Source organism: Fistularia commersonii, chromosome 15 (genome assembly GCF_037954325.1).
Source record: "Fistularia commersonii isolate RoL2024-O1a breed Wild chromosome 15, RoL_Fcom_v1.0, whole genome shotgun sequence".
Lineage (NCBI taxonomy): Eukaryota > Metazoa > Chordata > Actinopteri > Syngnathiformes > Fistulariidae > Fistularia > Fistularia commersonii.
The window spans coordinates 13,034,176-13,060,364 of record NC_141298.1 but is presented as its reverse complement, the minus strand read 5'-3'; the positions used below and the strand labels follow the sequence as shown (position 1 = coordinate 13,060,364).

At 39.7% G+C, this 26,189-nt stretch overlaps 2 protein-coding genes across 2 annotated transcripts; one reads left to right on the top strand and one right to left on the bottom strand.

Annotated features, from left to right (window-relative positions):
• Positions 1-80: 80 nt before the first annotated feature.
• Positions 81-7,806, top strand: rbmx2 (RNA binding motif protein X-linked 2). Its single transcript, XM_086160948.1, has 6 exons — positions 81-217; positions 2,388-2,503; positions 2,614-2,665; positions 2,744-2,873; positions 4,224-4,407; positions 4,480-7,806. Exons 1-6 carry the CDS (start codon positions 213-215, stop codon positions 5,022-5,024), a joined length of 1,032 nt encoding a protein of 343 aa, XP_086017074.1. The 5' UTR covers positions 81-212; the 3' UTR covers positions 5,025-7,806.
• Positions 7,807-8,440: 634 nt separating this feature from the next.
• On the bottom strand, positions 8,441-25,814 carry siah2l (seven in absentia homolog 2 (Drosophila)-like). The gene is made up of 3 exons (XM_086160949.1): positions 25,312-25,814; positions 11,126-11,305; positions 8,441-10,548 (listed from the first exon to the last, which is right to left on the bottom strand). Exons 1-3 carry the CDS (start codon positions 25,714-25,716, stop codon positions 10,177-10,179), a joined length of 957 nt encoding a protein of 318 aa, XP_086017075.1. The 5' UTR covers positions 25,717-25,814; the 3' UTR covers positions 8,441-10,176.
• Positions 25,815-26,189: the final 375 nt, after the last annotated feature.

The following is a 26,189-nucleotide window of genomic DNA, read 5'->3' as shown; positions in this document are numbered from 1 at the left end:
ATATCACTTAGTATCAACCAGTAAATAGAAATAGCATAAAATGTTAATATTCCATGGCGTATACATTTTGTAACAGCATTCCTTAAGCGATCATTTTAGAAAAATGACGAGCAGCTAAGACATCCAGCCAGCAGGAGGAGTACACACGGAACTGTAAACGGAACGGATTCGTTTGAAAAGCACTTCCTTCACTTTGGCTAAAAACGTTCATCATGAAGTAAGTCAAGACAATATTTCCATTTACAAACAACTAATATATTTATAGATGGTGTAAAGTTCCTGACGGTTTTATCAGGACATCGGTTCCCGGCGCTGGTTAACCTGCTAGCTTAGGTAGCATAACATCCTCACACAAGCGAACCCAGTTTAAACCTGAGCTTATACAACGAATACGTGGAGATAAATAAGACATTACTTATTAAATCCGTATTCTTTGCTTGTAGGGAGCTTAACTTTACGATGTAAATATCCAGCTATTTGTATCATGATGGACTCGAAGCTGACTGTTTACGTTGTTTGAAGGGGTCGTGTTCATTATAAACCCTGATACCAGTTTGGGTCGACGTCAGATGCTAAGACGCCTTTCTCTAACATTTTGTTAAAAATAAATAAAATAAAGAATAAAATAGATAATTAAAACATTTAGTCAAAAATCTTACTTCGAAGGTAGTTGCTAAATGCCTTAAACATGACCTTATTTTTTCATACACTCATTGTCTTGCTATGTTGAGACAGGACACCAAAGCTCACAGAAAACTGCAAATTGCACATCAGAGAAACTTACAGCCTCAGACATTTTCCTGCATTGTTTCTCTACAAATAACGCTCTTTTTCCTGTGTCCCCCCCCCCATTATCATCATCCCAAATATGTCATCGGGCAGATGCTATTTCAGTTGCAATTTGTTGCCCTCTGCTTTCGTATGAATGAAGGAGAGCTTTTTGAATAGTCTTCATCTGTTCACCTGGCCATGATACTCTACAAGTCTGCAAGCTAACTTGGCTTGATACCCAAATGTCTTTGGTGAAAGTGTATACATGTGTGTGTGCATATATGTATACTGTATGTCAATATAAACCGATTTTAATGCATTCAACTACAAATTAATTTAGTTCAATAATTCCTTTCCTACAGATAGGTTGGGTCAGTGATGGTTTGTTAATTCTACTACTTGTATCAGGGGTGGGGAACTATTTGGGCTGGTAGGCCACATTTCTTATTTTGTTTTCATGCGCGGGCCAACTAGGTATCATGTAAATTGAACAAAATGAAAATTGCAATTTAAATATTTAAATTTTTGGGCGTTTTATTTCAACTTTAAAATCATTAGTGATCATATAAATATACCAACATTATTTTGTATGTAATCATCCATAAAAAAATAAACAAAATGAAAAAATAAGGCTTCTTAAATTCAATCTTGATTGAAAATACTTATCAAAATATTTAAAGAAAATAGTTTGGCGGGCCGGATAAAAAGCAAAATGGACCGGATGTGTCCCGCACACCTTAAAGTTTCCAAGTCTCACTTAGATCGTGCTTCTCTTCTTGACTAAATTTCAGTTCAGCCAGTACTGTATTGTAGCCCATTCTGGTTGGCTATGGTGATGGATAGACTGACGTTTGAGGTTGGATAAGAATCTCCATGGTCTAAGCCGTTTGCAGATCACATTTGTTCTCCAGGGAGAGCAGGTGGAGGAAAATCTTGAGGGGTGCAGGCATGCCATGAAAAGGAAAGTATGAACGTTAGTTTCAGAAAGACAGAATACATGTGTGTGGATGAAAGGGACCCAAGCTGCACGGTGAGATTACAGGGAGTAGAGATGAAGAAGGTGGCTTATTCTAAGTACTTAGATTCAGCAATGGACTGTTTGGGGAAAAAAGTGAAAAACCTGATGCAGGGAGGTTTAATGTATGATTAAAGAGCATCAGCAAAAATGAAAGTAAGGGTGTATAAGGCGGTGGTAAGAAAGTGAGGTAGTATATTTTCGAGACAGTGGCACAAAGGAAATAGTCAGAGGCAGAGATAGAAGAAGCAAAGATAAAAATTCAAAGCTCTCTTTTGGAGTGTCATGGTTGGAAAGAGTTAGGAATGAGTGCATCAGAGGGACAGTCCACGTTAGGGGTTTTGAAGACTAAATCAGACAGGCCGGACTGAGATGGTTCTGATCTGTGCAGAAGAGGGATGGTGAATGTATGGTAGGAAAAAACAAATAGGAAATGGATGGAGTGAAAGAGGATATTAGTTGGTATGAGAGAAGAGGTGCAGAGGATGTCCCTAGATGGAGGAAAATAGAAAGCTGCATATAAATACTATTTTAACAGTGGGGTTTTATTGTGGTTTGAGATTATTCAATTTTGAAACACTTGATGGTTTTCCTTTCCTAGTCCCTTGACAAAGGTGAAGCTGATTAATGAGCTGAACAAGCGTGAGGCCGACCTTGGCGTGAAGGAGTCTGTGTCTTGGCACACGGAATACCAAGATAGTGCCTGGGTCTTTGTGGGTAAGATCTTGGTTTTCAAACCAAACTTAATTTATTATAGAAGTATATAAAAACAAATTGAAGGACAAGATCTGAAAGTGTAAAACTGTTCTGCTTTGTGGTTGCTGAAGGAGGATTTCCATATGAGATGACTGAAGGTGACATGATATGCGTCTTTTCTCAGTAAGTATTCAATTTCTCTTCACTGCTCCATCACTTCAGAACTTTATTTGTGGTGACCTCAGTGACCTTTCTGACCAGGTATGGAGAAATCATCAACATCAACCTGGTGCGTGACAAGAAAACGGGCAAGTCCAAAGGTTTCTGCTTCATCTGCTACGAAGACCAACGAAGTACTGTTCTGGCTGTTGACAACTTCAATGGCATTAAGGTTGTGTATTTTGCTGACACAGGGACACTTAAAGGGTTCAGGGAACAGTGAAATACCCCATACACATTTACTGGACACTCATTCATGACGTTCACTCATGTTTAAATGTGTGAAACAGGTGAGAGTCTTAAGAAATCATGTTATTGAAGCCAACTTAATACAGAAGTGGTCCCCAACCTTTTTTTTTTTTTTTTGCGGATCGGTCAGCACTTGACAATTTTGCTGCGGACCAGGGGGTGGGCACACTCAGACATTGTTCATATTGCAACTAGTATAATAAATGTGAATCCGCCGTGTACTCGTATGCAACTTTATTAGCAGCTTCCTCGTAATATTCCGCCATGACATGACATGAGTATAATGAAGGTTTCATTGCCTCATTGCTGCATATTATGCAGAGCGGAAGTTGTAGGCTCTTCTTCTGTCTCTTCACTAAACCTTTTCCCTGTCAAAAAGAAACTTTTCGTCTGACGTCTGTTTTTCACTCATTTTCCTAGCTTTGGGGTTACATTTTTGGCGCTCAACTGACTGAGATGTAACCGAGATATTCCGGTCATTTTTCAAAATACACGATTTTTCAAAATAAAGATTGTTCAGACTCAGACAATAAACCCAACTGAAATAATTGATTATTTCTTGGGCAGCCAATTGATCCACGGACCGGGGGGTTGGGGACCACGTTAATAAAGTGTCCACTAAGGACACATTGAGACGACTGCTGTTCGATCAGCTTGAAACATACCCTTTCTAAAGTTGCCCAGTGTGGTTGAGCTGGTGTTAATGCTCAAACAAACTCTGGTGAGGATCAAAAAAACAAACTGGTCTGCTTGAAAAGAGAGGTGTCAGTTTATTTCCAGTCAAACTCGTGTGGTTCGTTTTAGGCCAGAAAGCAAATGGAGCAGATCTAGACCAAAGAAGAACAGTGCAGCAAAATGTAGTGCATCATAACGTATGATACAGAATCATTTCGGCGCACAATTTTTTTTAACCTCTGAAATGATAGTGTTCTTATGATTTGGTCCAAATAAATGAGTCCCAATAAAGTTTAGTTTTCAAAAATTATATTTACTGATATGTGCTTCTTGTGAAAACAGAAGAAACATCGTCTAAATAGTTTTAAAACATATTTTGTTGTAGCGCTACTAATTGGCAGTTAATTTTCATTAAAAAAATTCCTAATTTCTGTTAATCTTTTAACTTTTTTAATTTTCATTTGGGTTTTTTTTTTCATTAAATTACAGGCCCTTAACAATTTATAATTGCTTTTCAGACATAATTACACATTTTCACCGAAGACAAGAAATTACAAGAAAATATCAAATACTGGTATTTCTAATGTTTGTCCATCAGATCAAAGGTCGGACGATCCGTGTTGACCACGTGAAAGACTACCGTCCTCCCAAAGATGCAGAGGATACTGATGAATTGACCAAACGTGTGAGAAATGAGGGCTGCTTTCCCAAAGTCCCCGAGAATACGCCCTCCTCTGAAGATGATGACCTGTACATAGTCCCCTTGAAAAAACACAAAAAAGGTGAGATCCCTTCCTGTTGGTTCTTCTTGTAGTTCATCTCTTTATCTGTGTTTCACAATTCCTCTGCCTTAGACAAGAAAGAGAAGAAGAAGAAAAAGAAGGAGAAGAAAAAGGCTGAGAAGGAAAAGGAGCGGGGCAATCAGGCGACTTACTCCTCTTCATCATCTCCGCTGCAAGTCACTGTCAAATGCAAAGAAGAGAAGAGTGATGCCGCGTACGACAAGTACAACAAAAGCTCACCACCAGAAGGAAAACAGAACAGTCAGAAAGACAGGGAGAACAAAAGACTGCAGAGGGGAGAGCAAGACAGTGACAGGCGGCAAGAGGTGGAGAGAGATAACAGCAGGCGAGAAACGGACAGAGACGAGAGCATCAGACAAGAGAGGGAGAGAGATCATGACAGAAGAGGGGAGAGGGAGCGAGACGACGACAGAAGACACGATAGGGACAGAAATGACGACAGAAGACGGGAGAGGGACAGAGATGACAGCAGAAGACATGAATGGGACAGAAATGAAGACAGAAGAAGCGAGAGGGACAGAGATGAAAAAAGACGTGAGAGGGACAGAGACGAAAACAGAAGACGTGAGAGGGACAGAGGTGATGACAGAAGATGAGATGGACAATAGATGTGATCTGGACAGAAGGAAGATTGGGATTAAATCTATATAAATGAATCTGGAACTGGAAACAACATTAATTTCTACAAAGCAATGTCTGCTTTGTGTAGTCATTTTACAGTATGGCTTTTAATTTTTTTTTTTCTGATAAGAGGTCCGATACCGCAGTCTCCATATCATCTTTGCTGGGTAATAATGTACAAAATACAGAAAATGTTTTACCTAGTAAGAGAGAGAAATTTTACTGTCTTTACATTGGTATTATATGTGAATGCACTGAGCAAGAAAAAAATAAGTTCAGTGTTTTTGTGCTAAGTCTTCCCAGCAGTCATTTATTTGAATCTGGAGACTTTTTTCGGTTTAAAGATTAGGATCTTGTAAAATTCCAAAGTTGTCAAGTTTTTTTTTTTCCAAAGATGTTGGCATCATGAACAGTTGGTTTTATTACAGTTTTTAGGAGAGTAAACATTTACCACCACCAGACTGCCTGTGAAAAGCTTACTGCAAAAGTTGCAGAAAATATTTTCATTCAGCGTTCTGTGCTGTGAAGACTGAGTATGTTGTCTCCGCGAGAAGCACAGGTGCAAAACTAAAGGAAAGTCCTCACAGTGCTGCGACTAATTTTTTTCCCACCATGGTTACCATTCTTTGTCTGGACGTGCACGTTTGTCGTGAAGGTATCGCCATCTTGCAACAGATGCTGTCTGTACACAACGCTTTGGGCTCTACCCTTTTCAGAGAATTACTGGCCACTTGCGTCTATACACCTTACTAGATGTGTTGTATACATTTTCACAATTTTATCCCCCAAACTATACATCACTGTGACTGCGCCAGCGGAGAACGCGGATATGACAACACCCTCTTCAAAATGGATAATAATGAATACATTTCAATATATATCAGCAAAGGAGTAAATTCAACGTCATTGTGTGACTTTAATCAAATAAAGCAAATGACAGAATTATGGAAACACATAAATCACCATTCTACAAATGAAATTGTGACAATTCATTTTTTTCTGTATTTGATGGAAAAAAAACAGTCAGGGACTTCTATCTAAACGGAGATGTGTTTGTTGGAAACTTTGGAAAATAAGAATTGTACAAACAAGCAGCAGTCTTTTGACTTAGCAAATATATATTTAACTTACAACATTGTAAGTATCGAGTATGTCTCACCTGCAGAATTTCAGTGAGTATGAAGATACAAAAAAAAGCAGTCTTTCCTTTGGTTTCATTTCTATCGATAGTGTGAATGAGCAAAGCTTGTCGCAAATGGTTTTAGATACAAGCAAACGTCAATATAACTGGAATTAATTTCTAAAAAGAAATAATAAAAAAAATCTGTTGAAGGAGAACAGTCAAGATTTCTTGGCAGTTTTAACTTATATTTACATGAATGAATGAAACTCAGTTGTAATGTCTAATTACAACAGTTTGCAATTATTGAGTAAAACATCCATGGCTTCCTATTAAGATAAATAAACATCAAGGGGAACAGGAAAAGCACTTCAAACTCTAGCAAATGCTATATAGCAGTGCTAAAGCTGTTAGAGGATATTAACTTAATGCTAATTTGACTTCTGAAATCAACCCATGTCTGTTTTTGATGGTTGTGAAGATGTGTTTGCATTACAGAATAGAAAAAACATTTTTAGTTTTGCATTTTAGTTTGCTTGCTAGTTAACATTGGACATCTTGACAAAATTTAAGTTTAAGCTGAAATATCTGAACCTCTACAGTGACATATTAAAGACAACTGCATCCTCGTCCGTTTTAACATTTATTTCTCCAGTAACTCAGCTCAGTATAAATTTACTCTTGTTAGTCCTAGTTTTCTCTACCCGAGAAACAACTCAGCTTAAGCGCATTTACTTTGGAAAGTTAAAGTTGTACTTGTCTGATAGGCTAACAATAGGGCATGCCAATTATTAAGGCATCAAAATACAAGTGCATTTCATTCAACAGCGCATTACTCAACATTTTATTATAGACAGAACCTTTACAATTTTATTTACCATATCGAACCAGGCCCGTTTTTAAACTATATTTTCATGAATTTCCACCATTCATTCATCCCACATGTAACAATAATTCTCTATTTCAAAGTCAATGTTGCAACAAAAATCCTCAATCTGACAAACAATGAACGTAACTGTCATTATTAATTATCAAGATTTCGAGATTTACATTTAATCACAAAGATTTATCATCAGTTTTATTATTTTTCATTGCAAATGCTATTTTTCAACTTGTTCACAATTGTAACAGTAATATCTGATAAAGTTATTGTTAGGGTTGAAATCTAAGCGAATGACCAAATGGATGTTTTTGGTTTTTTTTTAGCTTTGCTAACCTTTGCTTGTGATGCCAGAATATATAAAAATGACTAATCACATTAGCCAAATGACTGTACTGCTATTTATTCTGTTAAACATTCCTCCATTGATCCATTGTAGCCCTAGTATAGTTGGTCAAATAAGATAATACTGCTTTCCAACAAGTACGTTGAGCTTTGCTTTTCATGTTTTGAGCCTTTCTTGTTCAACAATTGGGAGGAAACACCTCTTATGTTTGAGAGGTTGGAGGTCAGGGAGCAGATGTGTCAGTGGTCAGACGTACTGTCCTACATTGTCTTTAATTGCTTTAACAATGCTTTATTTCTACCTCTACCCACATTGCCTCATCATACCAGTTATATTAGCTAATAAATCACTGGCATCAAGCAGTATTAAAAAACATTACTCTGTAACAGATTTGTGGAAAAAGAAGAAAAAAAAAAAGTTTCCCTGGACAGGTCTTAGTGCAAAACCTAAAAACAGCAACACCAAAGGTCATCAGAAATATCCGAAATAAGTAGATAGAAAAAGTAAGGCGCTAGTGGCTAAAGAAGGCAGGAGGAAGGATCACTGAATTATTCCTTAACATTGCAAAAGACTGAGAATTAAATAGACTCTAGTATCGAACTAGATGCTACTGAGGTGTACCACTGATGTCCAACAAGAGCTGTCACACCTAAATAAGATTCTTGAGTTGATACAGGGATTTAAACCAACCTTTCAATGTGCCATATGTGTTTGTTTTGTTATTTAAACCAGAGAGGCCTTCAGTAACAAACCACTATTTGTTAAGTTATAGTTGTAAAAATGCTTGTTCCCACTTTCTGGTCATGATGGCAAGTTTTTGAGTTCTACAGAAGGAACATGCAAAACACTATAGGTCCAGTGTAATGTAAGTGATGGGAGGTGACTACATACACAGATAGTGAAGTATCTGCATGCAAGACTAAAACCAGTAAAAAAGTTTCAGCTTGACAAATGGAAAGTGACCAACAAAAAAAGCGATATTCAAATAGTTAAAAAAAAAAGAATATATATTTTTCTTAGCAAAAACCAAAAGAACACATTTCTGTCCCTTGGGAGGTTGTTTTATTGTACAGATTATTTCTTGAACCGTTTTACAATTTCCAAAGATGATATGAATTGTCCCAAATTATATCTTGTACCTGGCGATGGAGTCTGACAAACAGACATTTGTTATTCTTTTGTAAGAGATTTAGATTGTGTCCATATGGCATAGGAAAATGTGGCATAAGAGGTAGTGCATCTTAACAGTACATTACCACAGGGAGCAGCAAGTTGCATAAGCATAACTAGACTGGTATAAGGTTTTGTAAAACTTTGTATTGCTGCTGATCTCAATCAGCCAATGTTATTCTCTGTACTTAACTGCCCTTGAGTTGGGATCCTTTTTTCTATGGTTTAAAAAAGACAAAAAAAACCCAAAATGAACATCAACAATTTGAGCCAACTACCCTGAGCCCAGTTTAATGGCACATTATGTATAATCTGAGTTGCACAATCGCGTTAATTTTATCCTAGGTAAATAATTTTTATTATAAACCGATATAAAGCAATGTTTAAAGAATGTAGTAAAGTAATTATAAATTTAACAAGGCATTTTCTCTTCCTGGATGGGCCAATACTGAATCTATCCTATATACTCACAAGTATTTACAGCTTTGTCCAGGAATGTGGCAAAACTTCCTGTGAAGGCTACCATTTTTGAAGAACTGATAAATCGGAGCTGAAAAAATTAACTGGGATGTCAGAGACTTGTACTCTGAAAGGTAATTAATACATATTCTGCGCATGGACTTCTGTACATGCTGATAATGATGCCACATTTAGATGTATCTAACATTTATAATGCTGGTATCATTAGAACATTCATTTGACTCAGCTACAAGCTCAACTTTTTGGTTTATTTAGATGCGTTAACTAGGAAAGATGTCCTGCCATCAGCTGCCATGCAGTACAATGTCGACAGACTTCAGGTCTCCAGATAACAAGTAGCTTCCCATCATTGTGACATTATTACCAGTCCCTGTGAGAACATACAGGAAAGCACTTACTCATTCAGCTGCCATTTTCTTCTTGATCGATAACATTATACTCGGTCAATAAGGGGACTTGTTTCTTCATGGTGTGGTGTCCTAAGTAAGTACAAATAAAGCAAAGTCCCAGTGAGCTCTGAAGAATAGATGAGATGTCTACAAATGAGGATCCTGAGGCAGAGTTTGTGAAGAAAAAAAAAAAAGAAACAAAACCCGAGGCATTACATATTTAAACACCAAGTGGACTACAGAAAGAAGAGGCTCCCGAAAAAAAGTGAAGGGACCACCTACGAGTGCTTGGGAGACTGAACGAAACCAGTCAGGGTATCATGGACTTGATGGCGGGCGAACAAAAAGACGCTTGAATGTCAAAGGACATCAGGATCGTGTGGTGACGTGTTGATCAAGGTCCTTGAGAGTCTACCTCCTTCTCTTGGAAACCCACGAGCACACACCATCCAGGTGACTGAAAATTTAGGGCAGGTTTTCTCTTCGGCTGTCTTCTACAGCAAACACACAGGAGACTAATCCCATTATTCATGCAGTATCAGACCTCTTAAAGGGCAGCAATGGTCTGCTAGTACCACGGGGAACGGTCCCGGCGGTTGACGTGATATGTAATGCTGCTTCGAATGTCGTGCTGCTCTCTCACACACAGCTTCGGAACATCAGCAACTGCAAAAATTAAGAGCCTTCGTTGCTCTTTAACTTCTTTCCCATCACCACAATGTCCGTCCGATATGCCATTCCCTCAGCACATCGAGATGGTGACGTTGATCCCCAGGTTGCCATTGTCAGCAAAGAGGTGGGCGATGGAAGTGTCAAACACCAGGCAGTCACTGTTCATGATGGCGGCCGCCACTCCATCATGGATGGAGCGCGGCGTAGCCTCCCAGGTGAGGCGGCGGCGGTTGCCGTTGAGCTCTAGGCGGTAAGCAAAGTTCTCCGCCTGTTTCCTGGTGCCGATGAGGAGCACAACTGCGAAGAACTGCTGGTGGCCCTCGTACTTCTCTTGCTTCTCCAAGACCAACATGAAGTGGTGGCTGAAGCACGACTGCATCATCACCCAGTCAACAGCACCAGGCAGGTTGATGTCTGTCGCAAGGAAGACAATGTCTTCTCCCTATAGAGAGGAAAAGACATTAGGACATCAGTCTCCTTCCAAACACCTCCATTGTCTTAACCACTCACTGTTGTAATAAGTCTTTGAACTAGAGTCCAAGTCTCAATTTCTTTTTATTTTTACGGAATTCGTGGCTGTATTTCTACATGTGGCCCTGTGATCAGCTGGTGACCAGCAGAGTGTACCATGTCTCTTGGTCAGCGACAGCTAGGATTTGCGCTCAACCCACCTCGACACTGAGTGCAGGATAAGCAATGCTAAATCTAGGAATGGAAATAAAGTATACCTAAAATTTTAATTTAAAGAACAAGTCTTTGAACATGAGCCAGAGCCTTCAGTTTTTGAACTCCAGCCCATTTCAACTGTCCCCTTAAGAAAACTTAAGTCTCCAGCCTTTAAATTTGTACCCAAATTAAAAACCTCAAGTGTCTGAAACGGAGTTCAGGTGCGGGTCAAGTGCCTAATCTTTGAATTAGAGTTTCAGTAAATTCCTGCAACCCGGTGATGATTGGAGTCCAGGTTTTGTTTTGATCCTACCAGGGGTTTTATTCCTATCACATACAGTTGTGGTTCTGACCTGCAATGTGGTAATGGACTTGTGTGCATGCATCAGGTGAGGCATGACAGAGTCCAGTGAGCCATGCCACTTGCAGGTGGCGCCAGGACATGGGCAGGTATATGGCCTAAACTCACACACTTCCTCGTGGTCGGGCTTCTCACTATGGTGGAGAGACAGAAGGCAGCCGGCCGATGAGTACTGCAAGAATGACAGGTAAGGGACGTTAATACAATCCATACTGTGAGATGACATGGGCAGGGACATTAAACCCTCGATACAGTGTGAAGTACCTGTCGCACAGTAGACAATGCAGTCTTGAATATGAAGCCTCTTTAAAGATAAAAAAAAACCAATGTCATGAACATGTCAGTACTGAAGGAAACAAAGTTTCTGTCTGACCTCAGAAACAAATTTATTCAAACATGACACACTGAAAAGGTAACATCAAATCCCACCACTTGATTTGGATCCTGAAAACAGCCAAAATTTATACTGTAAACTTTAACTCAAAGTAATATCCAACACATTCATTCAAAAAGTCCATCAGTTAATGTTCACATAGGAAATTTTAACCTTATATTTTGTTGGTTATATGTACAACACTGAACTAAAACATCTAAGTAATTTTCAGCTCAAACTAAAATGTACTAGAGCTGTAACTTTAATGCATTACTTAACTCCAGAAAAAGTAACACTTTAAGGAAATTAACACATTTTAATCGCACTTTAACTTGAGCCTCAGAATGTTTGTCTGTGCACAAGTTCCAGATGTACAGATTTTAATGTCACACAGTATAATAGCATGATGGACGGGCAGATAAGACTACGCTGGATGGCGGTAGATTTAAATATAAGAATCTTCCTGATGGATGAATAAACAAAAATGCAGTTCTTTGCACAGTCTGCAGGAGGGTGTTTATATATCAGAAGAGCACATCCACCCTTCATTAACACTAATGCTAAATATGTTGCGAGCATGCGTGTGGGTATTGTTAACTTGTCTGCAGAAGATAATAGTGTTGGTGATACAAGCAAGCAGTGCTGCAAATAAACATTCCCATCTCGTATTCAGAAACTAAATGTCCAAATCAGGGTCGGATAAATCAGGGTCGAAGACAACCAAACTCTACTATTGGTTTTTGTCATGGACTGATGAGAAGATGAACAAAATTTTGAAGTTGATATATATACAGATTAATTAAATCAGACAACCGTAACTGTCTTTCTTGGTGACAAAATATTGAAACGCGATTGATTAACTACAAAGACTCTTATTAATTACATTATTCTTTTTCTTCAGGCTGCTCCTTTTAGTGCTCACCACAACGAATAAAAATCTAACCCAAGTCTCTGTATGCTCCTTTATTAGACCAACTAACTTGATGTTCTCAGTCACAACATCCATGAATCTTCTTTTTGGTCTTCCTCTCAGCCTCCTGCCTGGCAGTTCCAGCATCCTTTTACCTATATAGTCACTATCTCTCCTCTGTACAAGTCAAACGCACCTCAGTCTGGCCTCTCTGACCTTGCCTCCAAAACATCAACCATGCGCTGTCCGTCTGATGGACTAATTCCTGATCCTAGCCATCCTTGTCACTCCCAAAGGGAACCTACACATCTTCATCTCTGCTACCTCCAGGTCTGCTTTGTGTCTTTTCATCAATGTCACGGTCTCTAAACCATACAGCATCGCTGGTCTTGCCACTGTCTTGTACACCTTTCCTTTCAGTCTAGCTGATACGTTTTTATCAAACATTACCCCTGACACTTTTCTCCACCCATTCAAACCGTCTTGAACAAGTTTCTTCACCTCTTTTCAACATAGCCCTGGACTGTTGACGCTAGGTACTTAAAATCCTCCACCTTCCTTATCTCCACTCTCTGTAGCCTCACAGTTCCACTTGGAACTTTTCTTCATGTCTTTTCTAGGGCATACCGCCACCTCTCCAGACTGTCTTCAACCGTCTCCCGGCTCTAACTACAGATCGCAATGCCATATGCAAACATCATGGAGATTCCTGCCTGGCCTTATCTGTCAACCTTTCTGCAAAAAAGAAGGGTCTCAGAGTTGATTCCTGATGTATTCCCACCTCTATCTTGAACTCCTCTGTCACACCTACAGCACCCCTCACCACTGTCTCATGGCTCGCACACATGTCCTGCACCGGTCTGGCTACACTTTCACCTACCACTACTTTACAGTCACTGATCTCTTTCAGATTACATCATCTATACCAGATGTAGTCTACCTGTGTGCTCTCCTTCCGCTCCTATGAGTATCCCTATATCCCTGCTTCTTCTGAAAGGAAGTGTTTACTCCAGTCATTTTCATCCTTTTTGCAAAGTCTACCATAATTTATCCCTCTGTGTTCCAATTCTGGATAACACACCTGCCCATTACTCCTGCATCCCCTTCATTGCTGGAACCAAAATGTCCATTGAAGTCTGCACCAATTACCACTTCCTCCCTTTGGATATATTCTGCATCACTTCATCTGATACACTCGAGAACTTTTCCTTGTCTTTTAACAAACATCCCACCTGTAGGGCATAGCCACGAACAACATTGAGCATCACACCTCCCTCAATTTCTACCTTCAGGCCGTCACTCTGTCAGACACTCTTTTCACCTCCAGGGCATTCCCAACAAACTCCCTCCATCAACATACTACCTATTCTGTGACACCCAAATTTCCACAATGGAGATCAATAAAGTATTATTCAATCCTATCCTAATCCATTTCTTTTCCTGCCAATACCATGATAGTGCAACTTCAAAAACTGTTACAAAGCTTTTAGCTTTGCTACATTGCCATCTGGTCTCCTGAACACACAGTACATCTACCTTCCTTCTCTGCATCATGTCAAACAATTCTCTAGCGTTTCCTGTCATTGCCCCAATACTTCAGGTCCCTACCCTGAATTTCTAACTCTTGCCTTTCCTCTTATTTTCTGTGCTTATGAATATATCTCCTCCTCTCCTTCTTTGACCCACAGTAGCCCAATTTTCACCGCCCACTTTTAGGTTATAGACACCAATGGCTGTCGTTAACCTTGGCCTCGGCCGGTATGAACGTCTCATTCTTTTTGGCTTGTGTACTGTAGTTAGTTCTGACAAGTTTTACACTGGATGCCCTTCCTCAGGCAACCCCTGCATTTATACAGGCTTGGGTCTGTCTCAAGAAGACACTCAAAACAAGCTCAAAACAGCTTGTTGTGATGCAACAAAAGACACGCTTGTACACACCAGTGGGGAAGGGGGTGTTCCGTACACGATTTGTCTGCCGAGACTACTAACGAGTAACAGATGGATAGAATGGTTGAAGCTTTTGTGGTTATAGAAGCAAATACAGACACATGGTTAGAGTTAGGAGAGACCAAGACTTTCAGGTGCCCATGAGCAGTTCCTGGCAAACTGTCATAAGATTCAGGAGGTAGAAGTAGGGCTACAGGAAATAGTCAGGCAGCAGAAAGCGCACTTTGAGGAACTCCTTACTACAGCTCAATGGAGACAAAACTGGGAACCTCTGGCAAGCCATCACTCATACTGCTGGTTCCTGTCACTGAAGTACTAAAGGGGGTCGTCAGCAGCTAGGCACCAACTGTGGATTGTATTTGACCAGAGAGGCTAAAGATACAAGACATTGTCTTGTCATAGACATAGACATAGGGTTATCTTGACCGGCAGAGGTTATGTTCCAAGCGAGGGGGACCACACTGCTTAGCCCTCCAGGAAGGCTTTTGCCAGAGTATTGAAAAGTAGCCTATTGCTGAGCCAGCAATTCACCCTCATTTGGATTACATTTCTGAGCCATCCAGTCCCTGTACAAATGCTGCAAGGACTGTACTATCATTAACTACAGAATAACATGGAAAGATATTTGCTCAAATTAATTGGCATGTGTCAATATTCTTTGTCATGAATCTGTCTGGATTTTATAGCTTAATTTTCATCTCAAACCCGACTGGATCCTTGCAGATTGATATGGCTGACATGTTGGATGGCCCTGAACTAGAACCCCTGCTGTTGCTACCCAGAGTTTGAGGCTAAACCGGCAGCAGCTTTTATTTCCAGCTTTTAAGCCTTAAGGGCAGTCAATAGTTCTGGAATGTTTTCAGTTTAGGGGGTAATATTTCAGAGATGGTCGGGTCTAACATTTGACTGCCAGGAGCCCTTGACGGCTTCAGAGAACGACAGTAGTCAAGTAATTTGTATTTAAATGCTTGTTAACGCTTTAAATGGACAACTTCAATAATTATAAGTAATATTATATCTTGTTTGATGAAATATTTATTCCTGACCGTTATTAACAACCATTTTCGGCGTAGATTTTGAGCAAATGTAAAATTTCATTTCCCGACATGCTTGTCCATTTTTCTTTTATTTATTTTGCCAAGTTTTGTGATGATGAAAGAAGAAGAAAAAATATTAGAAGAAACAAGTAGAACTAGTGAGCAAACAAAATCAACCAGATAGGAAAACTCCCTACATACAGACCCCTAAACATGTGGTTAGACATTGGTGATGAAACACAATCCACGGCACAACAGAAAAGCCACCAAGAAGACTGGAAAAAGCTGAATTTTGAGATGTTTGTTTTCTTCAACTCATTATCTAAACAGCTTGTCCTGCACTCAGAAGCCTATCCCATCCCAGCTGTCATCGGGTGAGAGGCGGCGCTCACCCTGGGATGATCGCCAGTCAGTCACAGAACCAAAGACAAACAACCATTCAGAGAGTCAAGTGCGAAATTATTCATACCCCTTAATTTCGGCTTGACTGTAAGCATTCAGACTGCATGCTGTGACACATAGGTGTTTATCTCTGGTTCTTCCCACCTCTTTTAAGCATGACATAAATTTACTCCTTCATTGGAGTCTAAATGTGTTTAATAGAATTGATTGGACAAGATGCACACATCTGTCTCTAGAGCTCACAGTGTATGTCAGAGCAACTGAGAGCCATGAGGTTGAGGGAACTGCCAGAAGAGCTCAGAGATGGCACTATGGCAAGGCATAGATCTTGTTAAATATATAATGCTATCAGGAATATATGGACTGTAGGGATCCTGTAGTGATTTTGTAGTGTATCTGCACTCCTCCAGTGGGACAGAGTAGGCCATGTCCAACAAGACAGAGGAGGCTTTGGCCTTGGAATGGTAACACTGCTCTGGCAACAGGCATCTACAACCAAATGTCAAACCACGGTGGTGCTGACAGGAGTGTAGACAGACGGAAGCAGCCAAAACTTCCAGGGCCATAGCGAAGGCCAAACTGGATGAAGTGGGAGGGTGTTGAAAAGAGGAAACCCCCATGGAGTGAACTCTGGAGCATGGAAACAAACTACTAAGTTTCATCATCCGAGCCATGTCTGATGTGCTGCCCTCTCCCACAAATCTGCAGCTTCAGATTGAAAAGGATCCATCATCTATTTAAAAATTCCCCACAATCCATTAGAACTGAAGAAGCTTCTCAGGTGGGAGGTGGAACATCCTCCAGGGAAAAGTATCTAGACAAATTGCTACGAAAAATAAATTGACAGGAATTAACCATGATGACTGACCTGGATGACTGAGAACGTCCACAAGGTCTGAAAATTTAGAAAATAGCAGAATTATATCAAATGGTGGAAAAACTGAAGGCAGTTGGAATACTTTCCAAATGCCAAACCTTCCACCCTAAAAAAGCTAATAGGAAGCGGTTTTACATCTTGTTCTTGAACCCGAACAATCTTAGAGGTGACAGTGTAGTCAAACCAATTCTCCAACCAACAATTTCAACAAAAATTGTAAGCTACTGTTTTGGATAAAAAAAGTTATTGTTCACTTCTTTAAATTGAATCAAATGGACAGCTTTCTCTCAAAATAATTACAGTTGGACATATCTTGATGTAATTCATCCCTACTTTCTTTCCATCCACACAGATGGGACAGCTTTTTGAGATTTTAAGAATCACATTGAAAAGAGCTCAAAACTATATAGAAAGAGAAATGTCATGAAAGAGAAACAAAGCTGTTTTCAGAGGTAAAAGACAAATAAAAACCACTAGAGGTGACTTTTTTTAGTTATATATCTCTTAAATGTATTTTTAAGAAGAGTAAAGGTTGAATGATTATCAATTTTATAGCGAAGATGATTTAATTTTGGGGCAGCACAGTGGTGCAGTGGTTAGCGCTTCAGCCTCACAGCAAAAGGGGACAAGGGGACCTTTTTTCCAGGTTCTCTGGTTTCTTCCCAAAAACATGCAGCAGGTTAATTGGAAAAAATTGGGAAAATCACCCTGAATGAGTGACTGAGCGAATGGTTGTTTGTATATGTGGCCCTGTGATTGACTGGCGACCGGTCCAGGGTGAACCCCACCTCTCGCCTGATGACAGCTGGGATAGGCTCCAGATGGATGGATGAATGAACATATGTACGTGTGGGATAATGAAGATAATCAAATTAAGCTCCATTCTCTCACGGACAGAAGCACACACACTCCCAAGCAAAAATACTCCCTCTGATGTTGTAAATAGTGCTTAGCCTATTTGACATATCCTATGACTGATCCAAGAGAAATAATATAAAGGATTCAGCAGTGGGATTCAGCAGTGGGATCCCCCCCAAAAAAATAAACATCTCATTTGGTTGCTGACAAACACATGTGCGCTCAGTCTAGCAAAGTACAGCTATCTTTTAGGGAACATTTAGTAACATTGTAAAAAGGCACATTAGAAATAATATTTATTGATTCATTCTAGACTAATTCTGCACCCCCTGTATGCTGAATTTCTGAGTTTTCGTGGCCCAAGATGCTGTTAAAAATAAGTAGAATAGAAAGTAAGAATATTCCTTTCATCGTCCCACAGTGGGGAAATTTCAACCACCCACAGCAGAAAGTTGATAGTGCAAGAAAAACTATCATAAATGGAAAAATAAGAATAAAAAATAAGCAGTGTTAACAATATTTCAGCCTTTCTAACTCCACAATGATCCATCATTTGCTGCCATCAGAAGGCATATACAAACCCACCCATAAAGAATATGCAATGTTAGTTCCAATCAAAGCAAAGACAAAGGTGTTTTCATAAAATCTGTGAGAATAGATTCGTCCATCTCACCATGGCTTTGACAAAATAAATAATGAGCATTTAAGTGCATTTTTAACGAGCATTTAATGAGCATTTTTAACTGCTGCACAATCCAAATCCACACCTTTGACCGCTCCTCAATTCCATCTCCATCTGCTTTCTCACCCCCAAGCAACTTATCACCGTGACAGAGTATCCTTCGCTACTGGCCAGGTGAGCTAAGAGCTCAAAAAGATCATCCTGTGCAGACGAGCCCTGTGGGATTCTGGAGCATGTCTTCAACCTGAGCCTGAAGCTGGAGACAGTTCCACAACTGAGGATAACATCTTGTGTGGTGCAGGTGCCAAAATTGCAGAGACAAAGGGACTTCACACCTCAAGACCTTGATGCGGCAGGTACTGGGCCTTCTACACTCCCTGGTAAGACCATCAATGGACCCAATACGGTCTGCCTACCAGCATGGCACCTCCAACACTGAGCTGTTTCTCACCCGCAGGACCCTGGAAGCACTGTGAGGATCACATTCTTTGATTTCTCCAGTGCCTTCAACACCATCCACCCTTTGCTACTGAGCGACAAGCTGAGGCTCATGGGTGCAGAAAATCAGCTCACAAAGTGGATCTTGGACTATATCACCAAAAGTCCATCGAACTGTGTCTCAAACATGGTGCTCTGGGCCCCTCAGGGAACGGTTTTGGCCCCTTCCTGTTCACCCTGGACAATGCAAACTTCATGCACCATGAAGTTCTTTGATGACTATGACATTGTCAGACTCATCAAGAATGATGATGATGACGACAGAGAATACAGGGAGCTGATACAGGACTTTGTGGACTGGTGCCTGTGGAACTGCCTCCTGTTAAAACACAGGGAAAATCAAGAAGCTGGTGGTGGGTTTCTGCAGGAACAGACACATCCCAACACCAGTGAACATCCAGGGGATGGACATTGAGAGAATGGTCTCCTATAAGTACCTTGGTGTTTACCTGAACAGTAAACTTGACTGATTACACAATACTGATGTTCTCAACAGGAAAGGTCAGAGTAGACCGTCCTTGTTGAGGCAACTCAGGTCCTTTCGGGCAGTGGTCCCCAACCCTCAGGTCGCGGACCGGTACCGGTCTACGTGCACCCCCCCCCCGGTCTGCGGTAAAATTGTCAAGCCTTGACCGGTCTGCAGTGATAAAAAGGTTGGGAGCCACTGCTTTAGGGTGCAGGGGGCTCTCCTGAGAGCCTTCTTCAACACTGCGGTAACATCAGCCATTTTTCTGGAGTAGTCTGCTGGAGGAGCAGCCTCTCAGCAGCACGACAGGAAGAGACTAGACAAACTGCCGAAGAGTCCCGGGAGTCCCGTGGATTCAGTGCATGTGGTGGGAGAGAGGAGAATGGTGGCAAAGCTTTTGGCCCCGATGGGCCACATCTCCCGTCCCATGCAGAACATTCTCGCAACACTGAGCAGTTCTTTAAGCGACAGACTCCTTCACCCTAAGTGTGTGAAGGTCCCTCCGTCCAGCTGCTGTTCCATCTCTGCTCTCAATAAACTTCTTTTCATTCACTCTTTCATTCACTGATCCATTCATTCATTCACTCACCCATACATACATAGGTGTTGCTGCTGCTGGAGGCATCATTGTACGCTGCAAGTTGTTATGTTTATAGTGTTCACATATTTTTATATGTATATATTCTTATTTCTTCTTTTGGTTTTATTTTTATTTTTTAGATTTCTTCTGGAGTTTATATGTTACTGCTTGTCCATATTAACTACCTCTACTGCATCATCAACTTTCTGCTGTGTATTAATTGAAATTTCCCCACTGTAGGATGATGAAGGGAATAGTCTATACAATTCTTCAATTCAGGAGTGGCTAATTTAAATGTATTTCATTTTGGTTAGACTTTGGCAATCGTGTAACATAAAAATAAAATGTGATTTCTGTGGTTCAGGAGAAAAAAAAAAAACAAAAAAAAAAACATGTGACCATGTAAATAAACATGTAATATGTAACATGTAAAAGGGCGTGTTATCTTTATTTTAGACATCAAAAGGGTTTTGTGGCTCACAGTATTTTCTTTTCTGTGGGAAAACGGCTTTTTGACTATTTAAGGTTGATGACCTCTGTTCTAGAGAATGCTAAAACCGCTATTTAGTCAAAAGATTACCCAGAATATAAAGTTGTTGCCAAATGACAAAAAACAAATGATTGGACTTTCTTCTCTACCTTGTGCAAGGCACAAGAGTCAATGGCCCCTGACAGAAGCTCTTGTTAGAGAAAACAATGTCATTGCTCTCTGCAAATTGTTCAGCTGGCACGTAATCTGCACAAGAATTATCACTTGCATCAATTTGTCACTCAGGCACTCAAACGGATAGATAAGTGTCAGTTATAAATATAACAGAATACAATATGCCTTTCTTTGTCGGAATTTTAACATGAAATTCTAACAAAAAACAAGAATGAAAGAAACAGGTGCATCCTCTTATCAACACACAATGTGCTACTGAACAGAAAAACTGCAGAGCATTGTTAAAATGAAAAAAGGCAAAACACAAATTCAAAATGACAACACTAATTAAGTAAAAAAAACAGAGAGGTCTAGCTACAATTTCAGCATGAAAACACATTTTCTCCCCCACTTTGTTGAATTTTACATAATTTGAAACACCTGCCAAAATTTCACCAAGAACTGATCAAAAAGTCATTTTAATTATTCAATGAATTACCTAATGTTAAGCAGAACAATATGTTGGAATTAGCAGTAACTTGTGTTTTGAAATTCATTAAAAAATAAAACCAATAAATTATATGAAATAATAAATAAATAAATAAAAACCTTATTTTCCGAAAATAATTGAATTAATAAAATGAAAATGCACAAAACAGCAAACTAAAATCCAGATGTAAATTATTTCAAAAAGGCCAAGATGTAAATGCTCAAAAGGATAAATTATTTTACAATAATTTTCTAAGTGAATACATGACTATATCACTGCATAACACCTTAGCTAATTGTCTGTGGGGGTTCTCAGTCATCCAGATCATGGTGACTTCTCATCGAAATCTTCTTGTCGTGGCAACTGGACTTCAACTGACTTTCTTCACTTGAAGACGTTTCACCCCTCATCCAAGAGGCTTCTTCAGTTTGCTTCTTCAGTGAAGAACTTCAAGTCTAATTACCAAGACAAGAAGATTTTGACCAGAATCTTAACTAGTTATTCTGGTGACACAGACACAGCGGATTCAGGAATATTCTGCCTTTTTCATCGGCTGCTATTTAATGCAATATTTATACCGTATTTTCCGAACTATTGAGCACACCTGAATATAAGCCGCACAAATACATGTGTACATATATAGGTGGCACTTTTCTATAAGCCGCAGATGCCCATGTTGTAACATGAGATATTTACACAGAAATATCCTTTTTTAACCTTTAGTTAAATACATACTGGTCCACAAATACGTACTGGAAAAGCTATTTTTCCAAACAGTGCCTGTAACACATGGCTGATGAAAAAGATTAATAATGTAAAATAAAGGAAATGTCTGTCCATTTTCTATCCCCCCTTTGTCCTACTCCAGCTGATTGCTGAAGTTGTCATCTGCAGTGTCGGAATTGAACAACTTCAAAATTTCCCGGTTATTTCATTGGTCCGCTGTGACGAGGCTAAATGTTTTGGCAGCATGAAGCTCATTTGCCCAAAAAAAAATGCATAAATTAGCCGCATCATTCAAATCATGTGAAAAAGTGGCGACTTATAGTCTGGAAATGATGGTACATTATTTTATACAACTTAGACTTTGCATTCTATAAACATACTGACGTTGCAGCGAAAAAGACTGCTATCAAACAAAATTTCATTATATGTGCACAACTAAAAAAAGAAGAATCTAAGCTAAATAATATTCCCCATCACACACAGTTGGAATGTGGTCCGCCATAGACAGTAAGATTGTGTGTGTGTGTGTGTGTGTGTGTGTGTGTGTGTGTACATATGCATGGGTGATTGGCTTTATTTCTATTGTATCTTTGCAACAGCAAGGTCTGCAATACCACAAATATCGACAACAAAATGACCCTAAATATCTGACGCCTGACGTCCAGACTGTGGACATACTGATAGTTTCCTATTCTTTACTTTGTTTACTACACTTTGGTAAGGCAAATAAGTAATCCCTTTAAATGACAGTTTTGAGTTTTCTTTTCCTCCCAAAACATCTAGTGTGGTGCATAGCATTTCTCTGAAATGAGACTTGTGTCTTTGAGAAAAAGTAATAAATTCTTCCGGATGAAAGGATACAATAGAAAGAGAAATCCGAGAGCCAGACTGAGATGGTGTAGACATGTGAAAAGGAGAGAATGAGCACATGGGTAGAAAGATACAGGAGGCGAAGCTGCGAGGCAGGAGGGAGAGGAAAAGACCGAAGAAGAGATTTGTGGATGTGATGGAGGAGTGCATGCAGTTAGTGGGTGAGACGAGAAAAGATGCAGAAATGATTCATTGTAGCGACCCTCAACTAGGGAGAAGCCGAAACAAGATAGGATACAACAGAAAATGTTAAATGTCAACTTGAAGTGTAAACATATTTGTTTCTTTGGGCTCTGCGCTACAAACATCTGCTCATTTGAATATTACTATCGCGGTATTGTGTATTTTCATGATATAACTAATGACTGAGGTAACTTTACCAACAACATCTGCAGAGCAATAACTGAAAGATCGAGTGTTTGATGGGGCTGAAAGCTGTCTTTCATCTCTCAACATCACAACAATATCTGCAGTATATTATTTTGTGTTTAGTCTGCAAATAAAAAATCTAACGCTAACATTTGTATCTGGAACACAAAGACTTGATCCAACCTGAAAATTTGAGGCCTCAACCACCAGGCAGAGGAACCTGTACAAGTCAACAAGCTAGCAAAACAGTAGATACAAATGTCAATAATAATAGTGATATGGAATAATATTAATAATAATATAAATATATATACAATAATGCAAATACTCCACTTGCCTTTCAGGCTGGCTTATATATAGTATTGAAGTTAAACTGAGGTAGTAAGTTATGGTGCAAGAACAAAAAGACAAATACCCTAAACAGTAACCAAGCTTGTTGCACATTATAAAAACTCTAACTCTAAGGCACACCTTCCAACCATCTAATACACCAAAAAAATTCTCCTCTAGCCCTTCTTTCTATAAATTCAGAGGCTTTCATTGCTTTTTAGCTACAATTCCTAAACAATCTTCTCTTTGTCAGATACAAGTATTTGATCTAAATACAAACTCTCAACACAGCAGAATGGAAATTCCACCGCCAGCAAGGGTTGCACCTTTGATTGAATTTTAATCATTGCTTTTTCACCAAATTACAAAGACAATTTGGGCAACCTGCAATAAAATAAATACCACCAATCATTGTGTACCTTATCGAGTGCTTCCGATCTAAGTGGCTGAGAAATTTGAGGTTTTTCATATGAACAGCACCACCTTACTGAATCCACTTTCTTTGGATTTAATCTGCTTCATGTTCACTGTAAAAGCATAAAATTAAAATAAGATTGGAAAAATATGTGAAAAAACTGTCTGACCAACTTACAGAAAGAACATGTTTACACCCTTCTCACAAAAGACGGAACAGGGCCTGTGTCACTGTGAATAAGGTGAAAAAAGATGAATCCCTATTCATCCTGGATGCTGCTTCATGTAGACAGTAATATTTGCAGTGACTATTTGAACAGAGAAGATTAATTTAGCGTAAATAAGAGACGAAATATTGCACCATGGCCTTCTTCCTGAGGTAAATGCCTGAGTGGATGCTTTAGGACGGAGGAGGGCAAACGTTGGCAGCTTAAATCTGCATAGTCATGGCTGACAAACAGTCAATATCTTCTATAAGTTTCGAGGTGTAACTGGTAAGTCTGTTGAAACTAAATAGTGACAGTAGGACATCAGTGGAAATGTCCGAGGGTACTTGTATTGGACTTGTAAGTTTGTCGAGAGCTGTTGTCCTGATAACAAAATATGAACATATCAAATATCAGAGCAAGCACTATACCTTATGACATGTTAAATACAGGTTTGTGTCACAGGTGATCGCTCTCTGGTTCAATGAACATGGAAATAAAACAAACACGAAACCTGCTGAGCATGCAAATAGTTTGCCAAAACTGTACAGGACAGGAATCATTTTTAAAGGAATACTTTGTTGGAATAAAAAAGGGTAAAACACAGTTTAAGTGTGTGACATTCAAAGAACTACATAGCAAACAGTAGTGATGCTCGGAGCAGAATTAGAAAAAAAGACAACAACACAAAAATAAGAGCTGTTCATGGTTTCCACTTTGACTTTTTCCTTTTTTTTCATGAGGAAGAGCCAAATAAAACAAAATAAAACAGATGTCAGAAATGCAGCAGATTTAACTGATTATCAAATGCATCTGACCCTCAATTTATGCTGCATGTTTTCTTTACCTTTGGCATCCTTTTTTTTTTAAATCAGAAGAACACATGCCCTGTATTTAAAGTTTGTTAAGTGTCAAAGACTTTTCATAGCACCACCACAAGACAAGATACAACAACCCATTGCTGTTGAACACTCAAAAAAGAGGGAAACCCAGATAGCAAAGGCGATAGTTATGGGGAAATAATATTATGATCTGGAAAACAAAGGTACAGTTTACACATGGCTGTTATAGGAAAAATATAAATGACTATTTGATGAGACTGGTTCTCCCAGAACCTTTATTCCGTTCCCTAAATAAATCAAAAACAACAGATTTTTTTTTGTGATCTCAAGAAAAAAAGTACAATTTCCACATGGCTGTTATAGGAAAAGTATATATGACTTTTTGATGAGATTGGTTCTCCCAGAACCTATATTCCGTTCCCTAAATAAATCAAAAACAACAGATTTTTTTTTTGAGATCTCAAGTGATGTTTATCCTCAACATACTACCCACAGAAAAGCTTTCTTTTCTTCTTAATGTGATATAATAGTAACACGCTTGTGGTTTGTTCGGAGGCGTATAACGTCAAGTACAATGACCTCCAGTTTGTGACGTCAAAGTTAGCAAGCTGTTGTGTTTTTACTGAGCGGGCAGCTCTCGCCCCGCTGGGCGTGTTACCTTGCAGGGGAAGGGAAGTGTTGAAGCCACCTTCTCCATGGCCAGGTTCCGGATGCTCGGGGTGAGAGGACCACGACACGTCGGGCAGCAGCTCAGTTTCTGACGGCACTGGTTGCACACCAGGTGACCCGCCTGGCATTGCAGTATAGGCGGCAGTACGTAGTCGAAGCATACCGGGCATTCGAACAGCCCCGTTAGCTCCGCCGATTGCCCCAGCAGGCCGGCCGAGGGTAGCGACACCGCGGAGGGAGCGGCGGCGGACCCCGACCCGGCCACGGAGCCCACATCGCTAGCGCCAGCGGATACCGCAGCTGTGGCTCCACCCGAGCCTCCATGCTTTCCCCCGCCCGTTTTCCCGGCCCCAAGTCCTCCTCCTCCGGCACCGGCTGAGGACGGACGGCTCATGGCTTCCAACTGCGACTCTTTTCCGGTGACTACCTAGCGGGAGTTAACGTCATCGGCTGTTTACTACCGGACGTCCCTCCGGTACCCCGGAGACATAACATGGCGGCTGCCGGTTTGTATCGCCCTGCGCTGCCTCTCATTGGCTACTTGTAAAAAGATTGACAGCTCGCTAAGCGAATCACAACTTGAGCTGATGGTTCAACACCGCGAGGGAAAAGTGACGCTTTCATACCCATAATTGCTGCTACTACTAATAATCATCATAATAATGATGATTAAAATTATTTAAAAAAGTATTTTTACGCAATTTTTGCAAGTAATTGTTAAATTAATTTTCCTTTTCTGATTCAATTGTATTCTTTTGTGAAAATTGGCTTTTTTTTCTTTAATGTAAAAAATATATAAAAATCAAACAACAAATAACAGTTTCAGGTATTGCCTTAAAAGTATTTCACATGATGAATAAAGTAATT